General features: G+C 41.1%; 2 protein-coding genes across 3 annotated transcripts; both read left to right on the top strand.

Annotated features, from left to right (window-relative positions):
• Positions 1–789: 789 nt before the first annotated feature.
• Positions 790–9,100, top strand: tspan6 (tetraspanin 6). Of its 2 annotated transcripts, XM_005722927.1 has the most exons (9): positions 790–873; positions 980–1,086; positions 4,614–4,802; positions 4,884–4,958; positions 5,281–5,373; positions 5,609–5,764; positions 5,883–5,966; positions 8,317–8,401; positions 8,493–9,100. In XM_005722927.1, the coding sequence occupies exons 2-8, from the start codon at positions 1,000–1,002 to the stop codon at positions 8,383–8,385; spliced, it is 753 nt and encodes a 250-aa protein (XP_005722984.1). In that variant the 5' UTR covers positions 790–873; positions 980–999; the 3' UTR covers positions 8,386–8,401; positions 8,493–9,100. The 2 variants fall into 2 exon arrangements, with proteins under 2 accessions (XP_005722984.1, XP_013763737.1); XM_013908283.1 differs by lacking the exon at positions 790–873 and having other exon boundaries at positions 880–1,086.
• A 2,732-nt stretch (positions 9,101–11,832) lies between these two features.
• Positions 11,833–13,559, top strand: mid1ip1l (MID1 interacting protein 1, like). Its single transcript, XM_005722928.2, has 2 exons — positions 11,833–11,991; positions 12,324–13,559. Exon 2 carries the CDS (start codon positions 12,396–12,398, stop codon positions 12,870–12,872), a length of 477 nt encoding a protein of 158 aa, XP_005722985.1. The 5' UTR covers positions 11,833–11,991; positions 12,324–12,395; the 3' UTR covers positions 12,873–13,559.
• Positions 13,560–13,765: the final 206 nt, after the last annotated feature.

Below are 13,765 nucleotides of genomic sequence, written 5' to 3' on the forward strand. Positions count from 1 at the left end.
CAAACGCTACACAGCAAGTGGATAACTCAGTTTATCAAAATCACACTATAAACCCTGCACAGCCAAAAAGCCACAATCATGAATACCACAGCAAACTGGGACAGCTGCAATTCTTGGAAGTCAGAACCATTTCTTATGGGGGATGGGATGTAATTAGCCAGGAATTGCTAAATTTATGAGCTTCTGGGCTCATGCTGCAGCCTGTTTTACAAAAAACAAATGGCCTTATGAGATAACAAATGATTAAGAGATTAAACATACAATCATAAGAATAACTTGGTGACAGGTCCGTTGACAGGACTCCCCCACCCCTATGTGTGGGGTCTAAACACAGAAACAAATCCTAAGAAATGGTCTATCCTGGCAAGGAAAATGAAAACTACTGCTGCACAGGCAGAATCACTCACAGGTAAACAGCCATTCACTAACTCCCAGTCCCTCACTAAGTAAAGGAAGCACCCAGCCTCTCCTCCATGCGCAGGAACAGCTGGTAACACTAAAAGCTGTGAACATTTCCCACCGCTTGCACCTCCTTATGGTTACATCAGCTGGTATTGGTCTAGAAATGCTTGCCATACAGTATCACTCCTGTGCAGGAAGGCTAACATCAGCAGAAAACAAGAAGAAATTAATTATATTGAAAAACTGAAGCAGTAAATGACTTCACGTCAAACAGTCCGAGTGGGACCCTGTGGCGGCCCAATTCTGCCCCCCGGACCGCATGTTGGACACCGTTTCCCTTGCAAAAACGTCGCAGCTGGGCTTTTATTTTGATAGCTGTGTGCGCGTGTGGCGTTTTACCGCTGTAGCTGTTGCGGACTTGACGCTAGTCTGTCCAGCTGAGCTGTTTATCTTCCAGGAAAGTGAGTCTGGGTAAGTGACGACACTTCCCCCTCTCTCCTCAGATCCAGAACTTTTTCCCCTTCTTCTCTCTTCGTTTCTGGACGCTGGGAAGTGAAGCTTTTCCCTCTTTTTTCAGTTAAAAAACTAAACTCCAACATGTCGCCACCGTCTCGCCGGCTTCAGACGAAGCCAGTGATTACCTGCCTGAAGACTTTCCTCATATCCTACAGCCTAATTTTCTGGGTGAGTCGCCGGACTTGCAAAAGGGAAGGGGAGTAGGGGGCTACAGGCTAACGAAGGAGCAACAATGGGCTCCGAGCAGCGGCTTTGCCAACGAGGCTCACGACACGGTTTCTTGAAATCACTGCAGAAGTAAAATTTTCTGAAAAAAATGTCCACGAGTCAGAGTAGAGATAGTTTTATGTCGACGGTAATAACCAGTTGTGGAAAAAAAATCCACCCAGTGTTCGCCTTTATTACCCCTGGAAGTTGCCGTTAGCCGTTAAAGTACACTAATAAAGTCACTAATGAACTTCTCAAACCTCAGTGTCACTTAGTTTTTATTTTTTGTTTTTAACGGATATTTAATAAAGTAAATACATTCCATCTTATGTCTGACTGAAACTTAATTAAACTTAATGTTTAATTAACTACGAGGACATTAATATTGTGACCCGATCCCAGGTGACTCGTGGAAGGCTTTTAATTTGACTGCATTCCTCATATATCTGCTTTGAGACCCTTTTTTCTTGTGAGATAACATATCGTGACTTGTGTAAACTAGAGCCAGACAAAGTGTGGGACAAGGCACCTGGTCGCCTGTATAATCGGCTATAGTGGTTATTTTGCTCATTTACCAGTCCATCAGTAGAACTAGCAAACATTTTGGGCAGTAGTCGATGCCATTAGATGTATGTTGTTGGTTTACTTTGTTTTTGTTGCCACACTCTCATCACAGTGTCCTTTGGCCTTTAGCCAGTGTAAAATTGGTGTTACACAGCAGATTGACCGTCATCACTCTGTGATCAGTTACCTTTGTTACACCCCTTGGCAGATAAATCAGTACACTGCTATTAATGTCTGATAAAAGAGTCTTGTAGTAACTCTGGGGAATAAAAACTCTCAGTTTGTGTTGCTGTTAACCTGTGCTGCCATATAGTGATCATCTCATCCTAGCATTTCATCTCATCTAGTTCTCAGTTTTTTGTTCCCCTTTTTCTTTTTAATGCACAGCTGTTGTTCAAAACCTCTGCATACTTCTCAGATTAGAGGATTTGATGTACGGCTTCAACTAGTAATTTTTCTTCCACACAGTTTGCTGAAACTGTTATTTTTTTATGAGTAGATGATTAATGGTTTTGTCTGAAAATGTCAGAGATAATTTGATGATTACAGCTCAGTTTCATATCATGATAAGATGACATTTCATTGAAGCTGGGTTTTTATATACACGTGCAACAAGAATACTACATGAGATGATTTATGGAATAAAACCCAGATTGGAGTGCAGAATAACTCTTCAGATTTCTTGTTTACTCTAAACAAAACTGTTTAAAGCTCCATAGTTAATCATTTAATTTTGTACATAGATTATTTCATTTGATCTAGTGCTAATTTGCAGCTGTGGTTGGATGGTTTTCCTTAGGGAAGTACAAATGTTTAGAAGAAAAATGCAGTTTTTCATTTTTATTAATGAATTTATTTTTGGCTAGTTTATTTTGCCCCCCCCTTTTTTTTTTTTGGGTGGGGCTAGTGAAAAAGTGCATTGGGCAACTTGTTGCCACTTCCTCTTTTTGTACCAGTGACTGTGTTTCCACCAGCCACTTCCCCTTTGAAGCAAACTTTTAAAGATGGTGATGTTTTTAGCTTCTCCAATCCAAGCCGGTTTGTTTTACACCGTGACAGCGAAGCTGAATTAGTAAGTGTTTAATTAAAGATGTGCGTGTGCAAACTGCAAGCTTAGACTCTCAGATATTTGGTTAAACTTTGCTGTAGGCTCACAGCAGTCAGCGTGTCTCCAGCAACAATAACAGCAGGGATGAGCCTACAGGGGCTCAAAGCTTACTTGTTTTTTTTGTTTGTTTGTTTTTAACTAGTGGTATATAAATTAACTGACTTTTGTGGGCCAATTTAAATAAATAAATAAATAAATAAAAGGGCACAATAAAAGTCTGATATAGTGGCCTACAGAGGATCAACTATTCTGTTTACAATGCCTCATTTTAATATAATGACCCAACTTTCAGTTAACACACTGTCTGAAGAGTTAGTCAGCCAAAACAGATCAAATTGATCTTCAGTCTCTTTCCTGCATTAGAAACATGTTGGCAACTCCAAATGACAATGTAATCTGATCATAATTAAAAACATTTAAATAGGGGTTTCATAAACTTATGCATAAAATATTTTTTTTACTAATCAGATTGCCAGAAGTTACAGCAAAATGCACTGTTTATCAGCAGGGTGGGGGGGTGGTGATGACGTTGATCAAAAGTGGTTTTACTTTGATTTCCTGACTCAGGTTAAAACGTGTTTATCAGGAACAAGTAAATGCAACTACTTAATGTTGTTGCTTTAACTATACACAGGCTTATTTTGAAGTAGGAAAAACCCTGATCTAATTGGCACATTTTAAAAAGCAGAGCAGTTATCATCTTCAGGTAATATATCAGTGAAACCCTGCTTCCCTTTGTTATTTACAGGAGTAAAAAAACTGAATATATCTTCAAATTAGAGCTTGTGGTTTAAATTTCTGCAGTTGGGGAAATAACATGTTTTATTATTTTCAGTTTAATAACCAAAAATAAACGCAACAGTAATTTCTTGTTGCCGGACCCATTTACGCTTAAATCACGTTTCTTCACAAAACGAAACAAACAAACACAAGCTTGTCTGTGGAGGAAAACAGATGCTTACAGTTGTTCTCAGTGTTAGTCTTTGCTCTGAGCAAACAGCCCTGTGAGGCTCCTGCTTCTGCTAACACAGAGTTCAGGGCTGTGCTTTTATCTGACAATTTATTGCTGCTGCCTGGCTGAGCCGATGCCTCCCCTCAGGCTAATGACTTGTGTGGGGGAGCGTTAAAGGAAAAGCTGCTGAGATTGAGATTAAATCACAGACCGAGGCTCGAATCCCAGGCGTGTTCTTACTAAAACACGCGAGGCGGGTAGATGAATAATCCACAGCATATTAAGCGTGTATTGTGAACGGAAAGGCTGTATCCTGTTTGCCTCAGATACAATCTACCCCCTGCCTCATCTACATTTGCTCCCCTGAGATCAGTGCAGATTTAATAAAGGAAGTCGCTAAGGGAAATTGTGTTTTCTCTGGATGCAGACCGACACGGTTCTCAAGTAAAAGTGAGATTCAAGGTAGATCACCAGTCTGTCAAAGTACATACACATGCAGAATAATAGATTTAAAATGTTTTTAAGTGTGTATAATTACTAAAAAAAGGTTTTATTATCATATGTGACAAAAAAGAGATCTTTATATTTTGGAAGCTGAAGTCAGTAGATATTTTTTTCCCCCCTGGTGATCCACAGATAAATTAATTAGCTTTCTCTTTCTTTAATTAAGCTGCTCATTGTTTATGATTTTCCCTAGAGCTACATAATAAATTGAAATGAAATGATTGTGTTCCTGAATGCTAACCACACTCTTAAGTAGCTGGTTGGTCTTGACCCGTATCAGTCACAGGTCCTAAAAGCCTTCCTTGCGTTTCTCTGTTGATCTTTGATTCTTGAGCTGACTCGCTCTTCTGTTGTCTCCAGGTCACAGGCGTGATCCTGCTGGCCGTTGGCGTGTGGGGGAAGGTAAGCTTGGAGACCTTTTTCTCCCTGGCTGCTGAGGAGAGCACCAACGCGCCATATGTCCTCATCGGGACCGGAGCCATCATCGTTATCTTCGGACTGTTCGGCTGCTTCGCCACATGCCGTGGCAGCCCGTGGATGCTCAAACTGGTCGGTGAAAGAGCAGTAGGAAACATTCCCAGTCTCAGAAATGACCTTGCATGACTGTTTTTTGTCTTTTGTGTTTCTCAGTATGCCATGTTTTTGACCTTGGTCTTCCTGGCTGAGCTCGTGGCTGGAGTTTCAGGCTTCATCTTCAGGCATGAGGTGAGGAAATGGAAATATTTTTTGACATGAGGTGGGTTAAACTTACAGTTGGTACGCTTGAATCAAAATGAAACTGTAACATGACACTGAGGGAATGTTTGTCATTTATTTTCATGGGTGAAAGTTTCTTGAAACAGGTTAAAACAAGTTCAACATCACAAACGGTGAAGTCGTGCAATCACATGAGCGTGTGCAGCGTCTGCAGCGAAAAGATGAATACCACTATTGTGATACCCGTTATCTCCCAGTCAGGTTTCAGCTAGCACAACTCAAAGTCAACCCCTCTGTTATGTATGTGACGCCTTTATTTTGAACTCATCAGATCAAAGCCACACTGGACAACGGCTATAAAAACGCAGTGATAAAGTACAACGGCACGGAGAGCAAGAATCCAGTGGACACCATCCAGAGGAATGTAAGTGGGAGATTTTCCATCACCCTAGTGGCGTTGCATTTATCTGACTTTATGTTTCTCTGTACACACCAGAGGGCTCTTGTTTATATGAACATTTTAAAGGTCAACTCAACACTGAACGCACAGGAGCACTCTCCTTGAACCATGTTGCTCTCATCACTGTCTTCTCAAAGGGTGAATCCACAACATAGCTTTGTTTTCTTTCTTTTTTTTTGTTGTGACTCTTTGCTTTTAGTTGCACTGCTGCGGGGTGTATAATTACACAGACTGGAACAATACAAAGTACTTTCAAGAGAAAGGCATCCCGGTCAGCTGCTGTAAAGACAGCGATAACTGCTCACCAGAAGCACTGAAGGATCTTGCCAAGGCTGAGAATGTGGTGTACACAACGGTGAGTTTGGAACAAGCAGTTCATCTCAAAGATGGTCAGCTGTATTTGTAAAAGGTTTTGGTTCAATATAACTTTGTTTAATTCTGAGGGGTTTTTTTTGTTTTTTCCTGTTGTGAAGGGCTGCTTTGTGCTGGTAAGCACCACAATGGAGAACAACCTGGGAATAATTGCTGGGATTTCTTTTGGAATTGCCTTCTTTCAGGTATGTCTAATATTCTGTTATATGGAAACAGTTTGTGGCTACAAACCAAAGAAAAGCTGAACAATTGAAGCCGGATGTAGGAACCAATTAGTATTGTTTTTCTTGAAGTAATAACCAACCTATGTTAATTCAGTTAAATGTGATTTTATGTAGTGCCAATTCACAGCGGTCACCCCAAGCCACTTTATATTATAAGGTGAAGACCCTAAAATGTTAGAGAGAGAGCCCAACAACCAAATTATCCTATGAGCAAGGACTTGGTGACTGTGGGAAGAAAGAACGCCCAGCAAAACCACCCTCGGGGAGAGGCAACCACAGAGAGGCGAGGACAGAACACAAACTGTGGGAGAGTAGACACAAGTTTGTGACGTGCAGTATTGGCATGTAAACACGTCAGGATTGAAAAGAGGAGTGGAGAAAAATCCTCACCGTATTAATGTGACTATGGGAATGTTTCAGGCTCACCTGATCCTGCTTTAACAAAAAGGAATGTTTTAAGCCTAAGGAATCACAGCAGTCTGCCTCAAAGTAATAAGTATAAGAAAAGGTTTTTCACGTCTGTTCTATTAATGAAAAAGCTCCGTTTTCACCACGTTAGGATGAAAATAAAAGGACGGGCAGATCAGCTGGAGGGTTTGTCTTGATTTTTTTATTTTTTATTTTTTATTTTGCTGTGACTAACCAACAAACAGGAACACAGCAGGAAATGATTTCCAACAGTGAGAGAAAATCTAGTTGAAATGTGGCAACATAAGCTTGTTTGTGTGATGTGTTCTCCAGCTGTTCTCAAGACTGCACCAAGGGGGACGTAGCATGGAGACCTAGAGCAGAGCCACAGCAGCTGTGCATCTTGGCTCTGATTCAGCAGTTATTCCCCTCATACAGTCTACATTCTGATATCAGACTCAAGTTTATTGAGCCACGTTGCCCAGTGTGCATTGCTAAAATCACTTGTAGGTCATTTTTGCACAAAGCAGCAACATGCCACTCCAAAGGTGGCCACTTGAGACAAGCCCCAAATCAAGCCAGTCACCATAGTCTCCCGTGAATCAATATTTAAAGCATTTATAAAGCCATAACATTTGGGAATTACCCCAAATTCATTTCATACCTCCACTTAATAATCATCTTTCACAGATGCTATATTATCGACTGGTTCTTTGTCATGCTGAAGTTTTGGTATACTTCTTTTCCACCATTGTAGCACAGGTGTGGAGAAGGATCTTCCTAGTTCTTTCAGAGTGACTCACAGTGTAGTTGATGTTTACAGTTACTTGTAGCCTGTCTGAGCATTAGTGTGGCTGCTCCATGCAAAGCTCTGACTTAGAGTAAGTGAAGGTTATAAGTGGAAAACTGTGCAACTTGTGGTTCTGCGGTATAGCCACAGTTTTCCAGTCATACGAGAAGTCAAGTCACTTTTATTTATGTAGACTTGACCCAAGTGCTTTCCAGTTAAGACAAATGTAAAATCTTTCCAAGTCTCCAGAAACCAACACAAAACCTGAGTAAACAAACAACATTGCTACAGTAATGGTGAAAGTCATTTAAATACCCAGTTTAAACAGCCCCTAAATCAAATGGGTCACTATAATCACCCATGTTTTAAATTTATTTCAAACATGAGCCATAAGGAAAGAATAGTTAGAAAACATGTTTAAATTACCATAACATTGTCTGATTATTCATCTAGTAATTTTTTTTGTCACTGACCTTGGTTGTCGGAGCAGGAGTCTAAGCATAGACACCCAGACATCTTCTCCAGCTCCTCACAGAAGTGTTCTCAAACCAGCTGAGAGACAGTATCTGTCAAACATGTCCTGGGTCTGCCCCGTGGCCTCCTCCCAATTGAAAGTGCTTGAAACACCTCACATAGGAGGCGTCCCAGGAGGCATTTCTAATTCCTGTCTCTTATATCCACGATGCCCACAGCTCGTGGACATTAGTGAGAGCAGGAACGCAGAGCGACGGGTAACTGAACAGCTTTGCTTTTACATTCAGCTCTCTTCTCCTCAGCAGATCAGTACAGCTGCCACGTTATCCAGCATCCATCCACACAAAAATATCAAAACCCAGGAATTAACAAAGTATAAGAAAGAGAATCATTTAAACGTTGACTAAAAAAAACTAAAAATGGGACAAAAGAACAGAATTTAATGCAGATGTCATGCGTCTTGCTAATGAATACAAGATGTAAATAAATCTGTGAAAACACAAAAAAGGAAGTAATTGTTGCTTGTTTTGTTTTTTGTTTTGTTTTTTAAGTAATTTAAGGTTTCAGGAAGCCATAGAAATGTTTTTTCTCAGATGTCACTTTGGGCCGCAGATTGAAATTTGTGTACTGTGGTTTCAGCTCATTGGGATATTCCTGGCCTGCTGCTTGTCTCGATACATCACCAACAACCAGTATGAGATGGTCTAACAGTCACCGGCCACAGGTATGTCTTTTATGAGGGAGTTATCATAACAGCAAGTCATACAGATTGTTCTGAGGAGGATTTGTAACGGTCTTTCTGCTTTTATTTGCAGGTCACTGATGAGCCGGTCCTGGTGCGAACTGAGTTGGGATTTTAATATTTTGTCTTTGTGTTTCTTATCATGTAATTTTAGAGATGGAAGACACTCACCGCTTTTTCTTTTATTCAATCTCACCAATGCACAAGGGAATCACGTCTGCGGAGCATCAAAAAGGGAGAATACTCGGAACTTTTCACAGGTCATTTGTTATTCTTGGAGTAAATTAGGGAAATTACATTTAGTGTTTATGTTGTGTATTGGTGTCACTTTTTTATTTGAGTTAATTTGACAGCAACATTTTCATTTCTTGTTTCGCAGTTGCCTTGTGTTATAATTTTTTTGGTAGTAGTCTGTAGCTGAGCAGATGAAATGTAGACAATAATAAGCTGTTAATGTTAAACTTCTGTGTATCTTTATGTGTGAAGCCTTTATAAGCCCTAGAAATGGACAGGTCACCTTCCTGAAATCAAGTACAAATGATTTATAGGAGCTGTGTGGGAAAGCGAGCCCTACCAATTATGTGTGCCAACTACACCTGACTTCTTACCACAGTTTTCAGTGTTAGTGTTATTCTTGTGTGGATGCATGTGAAATACTTGAAAATAAAAGATGAAATCCAGTGTCTCTGACAGTGTGCGTTCTTAGCAACTGTCTGTACAGCTGTTTGCTCACAAAAAAAGAAAGAAACACAAATATTGTGGCAGCAGGTGATTTTTGGCAGACAAACATGCCCTGGATATTTGGGGCCTTTAGAAGAATGCTAATAAACTTCAAGATATGAAAGCATCTCTGTTTTTCAGTGGAAGACAACTTTATGGATTTAAATAGCATGTTTGATGTGCGATTAAAGTAACTGCACATAAAAATACAAAATACTAAAAATGCCTGAATGATCAAATAAGAATTTACCATCCACTTTGTCAAGATTCCCATTTTTTTTCATAATGCACTCTAATTGCATCTGTAACGTAAAGACCTGTCACACAGTTACACTATTAAACTACACACTAAAAACACAGCGCGGCCTTGAACTTTCATGCATGGCTGTGGCTGACAGCCAGGAAAACCAGACTCCCCTTCATTACCTAACTTCTATAATTTGCAGGGGTGAAGTTAAAGGGTGAACACCACATTGTTCTTCACTTCTACCACTCAGCATAGTAAAAGATGTAAACGGCTGTAACAAGGCTACACGCAGCTGTTGTATTTTCACTGGCTAGTCATTTCTCCTGATGTGTATGAAGGTGGTAGGTCTTTGCACAATGGTTTGATATTTCATTCAAATAAACCTTTTTTCGTTCTAAAAAGCCTTGGGGGGGGGGGAAAATTATTATTGTGGCCAAATAATAAAAGCACAACCTACGTCTCTTTAATTTCAGGTTTAACTGTTTGCACAGCAAACGAAACAGTCACTGGGTGTAGCTGACATGATGTGCATGTGCAGGAGGTATAACCACCAGTTATACCTCTGTGCTTTGGTAATATGCCGTTGTTGACAAAATAAATATCAACACAGTCTATGCTGATTGAACTCTAAACTTCTACAAAGGCCTGAGAGACGTTGCTCATTTGCAGTTTGTTAAATAAAGTTTCCTTAGAATTGGTGCGTAGTGCTGTTAATCCTACAGCGTCACTGAGTTAGATGAGCAGTAGTGGAATGTAACTTAGTACATTTAAACTGTGTTTCTGAACTCTGATACTTGACACTGCTTGTTTTATGTTTTCTGGTGCTCGCCTGCTACAACTTGCTTAATTGCATCATTTAATACTTGCATGAACTCATGTTAACTTACAGGATATGAGCACATAAATATTTTATGGGAGAAAAGAATGTGTTTGGGCATTTGGGCCCCATTCCTTCAACAAGGAGAGTGAACTTGAAGACAGTAAGTGTTTCATGAAGTTCCAGAGAATAGTTATCAATGATAGGCACACACGGAACCATACAATCACACATTAAATGCTTCTAAGAAAATTTAGTTGATGTTCATTAAAATAAAAATGAGCATATGTAGAAAACTGTGACATTTTAGTGCCCTTATAGCGCTTTATTGCCCTGAGGTAACCAGTTTCTGGTGGGGTCAAATTTGATTTGCATGATGTTTGACGCAAGGACACAGACCATTTCTGTAGCTTTGCCTCTGTACACCAACACATTAGACTGTAAATAAATAATTGAATTCATGCTGATGAATACAAGCAGGCTTCTATAAATATGTATAAGCTTTGGCTATTGCTCACAGCTTAGACACAGGCAACTTGTGCCATGCTTTTCAAAGCACTGACTGCTGGTTTTACTCAGGAAAATTGCAGGTGAAACTAATCCAATAATGCAGGGATGTCAAACTCATTTTACATGACGCACCAAATGCAGCTCCACTTTGATCCTTAGTGTGGCAAATGAATGAATCTCTGCCCTTTGTCAGTGTAAAGAAGTTTCAACTTCACATTTAATCCCTTAGATATCTTAATATAAGAAAAATGTGTGCAATTTCAACAGTTTTTCTACAAGATAAAGAAATGCTGCTGTAGTAAATGAAAAAAGTCCGCCAGCATGACTCTTTGGGCTTAAATTGGAAGAAATAAATGTGTAAATTCACAGTAAATTATCCTGTAATTATAAAACAGAAAATTGTTATTTTACAGAAAATGTCCTTTTTTGTTTGGATCTTTTTTTCTTCTTTTACTGTGGACCTAAACAAAACAGAAATGTCTACTTTTCTGTGATTTTATTGTTTATTTATTAATTAAATTAACTGCTGCACTAAGATTGGCATCGAGGGAGATCTTTATCAGTGGAAAAAGCTGTAAAACTCGTGAAAATACAGCTAAAAGCCTGAAATTTATGCCAGACTTTTAGGGACACCCGTGACACAGTGGATGCTCCACCTGGTGACACGTGCTGCTCCTGGGGTCATGTGTCGTTTGGATGAGTGTATTGCATCAGCGAGGACGCTTCAGTTGAACCGACACAACTTAACCGCCAGGCGGCAGTGCTGTGCAAGATATATACAAGCCAATAAAGGACGGAGAGTGAGCGTGTGTGGGGGGATGCTTAGTTGAATCTTAAACCATCTATGAGTTCAACTCTTGACAAACCCGACGTGCAAAGAGCTGCACGGAGACTTACACCAGTGTTGCCTTCAGGGGACAAACGGCCCGGAAAAGATGAGCAGTAAACAGGGTGCAGCTAATCGCAGGCGAGCCCAGAACAAACATATTTGAGTGGCTGCTGCCAGATCTCATTTCATTGGTCAATTTTGGATCAGACGCTGCAGAAGCCCCGCCTGCAGTTGTCATGCAGCCCAACTGGCTCTGCAGTAAAACCCAAAGAGGCCGGACTTTCAGTCCTTCCTACCGCCCAACCCGGCTGCTGGGTATAAAAACAGCGCTTATCTGTCAGTCAGCTGAAGAAATTTTTATTTTTCTTCCCAGCGGGTGCTGTACGCTGCCTGAGAAGACTTGAGTTAACCAACCAGGACACCAGGCAAGCTTTCCCTCAGGTTTCCAGGTCAGTCTTTTACTCAGTGCCTCTCTAACTGAAGGGATGTTTGAATTTCAGCAGCAGGAAATCGAGGTCATAGTGATGCGCTTCGGGCATGATGGTATAGATTGGAAGCATACGGAAGTCTTCATCTGTTTTCTATTAGAGATGTCAGCTCGCGGTGTCGGTCCCCTGCAGCCAGGCTTTAGTCCGGCGTGCTGCAGGTGTTTTATTGTCCGTGCTGATTATGTAAAGCTGTCTCAGAGGGATTTGCCCTTGCTGTGCTGCATTTCTGCAGAGTCTGCTCAATCTCCCTGCACCTTTCCTGCATCCTAATCATCCCTCCCTTCATCTTGCAGATCACCAGCCAAACAGCTCTGCCTTTAAAGATCCACCCGTCTGCGCTACACTGTAACCTTACAGCCTTCAAAATGATGCAGATCAGCAGCGACTCCGTCGGCAACAAGCACTCCCTCATTAACGTCATGCACCGCTTCATAGCGGCCACCAACAACATGGACGAGACCATCATGGTGCCGAGCCTGCTGCGAGACATGCCGCTGGACGAGCAGCAGGCTAACAACAACAACGAACCGCCGTGCAGCAACAAGCAGAGGGACATGTACGAGCATTACCTGCTGCTCAAGTCCATAAAGAACGACATGGAGTGGGGCCTGCTGAAGAGGGAGGTGAGCAGCGGTGCCAGCTTCCTGGAGATGGCGGTGAAGCAGGAAGAGCAGCAGGCGGCGAAGGGAGACATGCACGTGGATGACAACGCTGACCTGCAGCATCAGTTTCATTACCACCTCAGAGGACTGTTTGGCGTGCTGTCCAAGCTGACCATGCAGGCAGACCACCTCACCAACAGGTACAAGAGGGAAATTGGAGGAGGAAACTTCATGAGATAGAAGTAACTGCATCTGTTTTCCTCGCCCTTTTCTCCTCAAACGGACTTGAAATAGTGAGGTGTTTTGTGATGGGTCAGATCTCTTCCAAAACTCTCAGATGGACAGTAAACCGACCAGGGCAACCACTCCTGGCTTCTCCTGCTACTGAATAACACTCAAACTTCAATCCTGCTCCTCCGCCCCCTCCCATCAATGAATAAAAATAAATAAATAAACCAGTGATCCCTGCGCATGTCGTCAGCCTGCCTCTTCTGGAGAGGCTGGCATGTTCGTGCTTGGTGGAGGTTTACTGAATCAAGTCCTGATGAAGCACAGCTCTGATTTTAGGCAGAACGTTTTCCCTCACGTGCTCTGCATTTTAAATTTACATGAATTTCAAGTTGAAGTGAATAAAGTTTCTGCCCATAGGAGATATTGAATGCTGGCTATTCTGTCCCTCCTTGTAAAAATGGTCATTTTATTAAAGCTGAGCTGAAGGGTTCCTGCCTGCAGAGGTTTTAAAGCGTTCCACTCAATGCTACAACAAGGTGTGCCTTGACTTTTTGTACCATACCCTGTTCAATTCCTTCCCACATTGTCACTGTAAGTTGTTCATTATATAGCTTAAATGTTTGTCTATGGAAACTTAATTTGAAAATCCAATTTTATATTGATGCAGTAAAATGGAAATAAACATGAAGCTAATAATGTTTGTCTTGTCTGTCATTAGTATCATGAAGGATGTTCAGACTCTCAAGTAGCCTGCCTATAAATAGCTGTTTACCTCCATCTCTGCTCGGATGTAAACTAGTCTCTGATGTGACATTATTGGCGAAAGATGATACTTTAGCTAAACTTCTGAGGGGAAACCCTTAAAACGTATAGATGTTGGTCCGGCCTGTGCAATGTTAATA

This window comes from Pundamilia nyererei, unplaced genomic scaffold (genome assembly GCF_000239375.1).
Source record: "Pundamilia nyererei isolate P.nyererei 1_Seehausen unplaced genomic scaffold, PunNye1.0 scaffold00008, whole genome shotgun sequence".
NCBI lineage: Eukaryota > Metazoa > Chordata > Actinopteri > Cichliformes > Cichlidae > Pundamilia > Pundamilia nyererei.

Coding starts and splice junctions, on each gene's coding strand:
- tspan6 (XM_005722927.1), top strand. CDS start 1,000: ATGTCGCCACCGTCTCGCCGGCTTCAGACGAAGCCAGTGATTACCTGC. Junction 4,959..5,280: donor GCTTCATCTTCAGGCATGAG/GTGAGGAAATGG, acceptor TGAACTCATCAG/ATCAAAGCCACACTGGACAA. Junction 5,374..5,608: donor TGGACACCATCCAGAGGAAT/GTAAGTGGGAGA, acceptor CTTTGCTTTTAG/TTGCACTGCTGCGGGGTGTA.
- mid1ip1l (XM_005722928.2), top strand. CDS start 12,396: ATGATGCAGATCAGCAGCGACTCCGTCGGCAACAAGCACTCCCTCATT.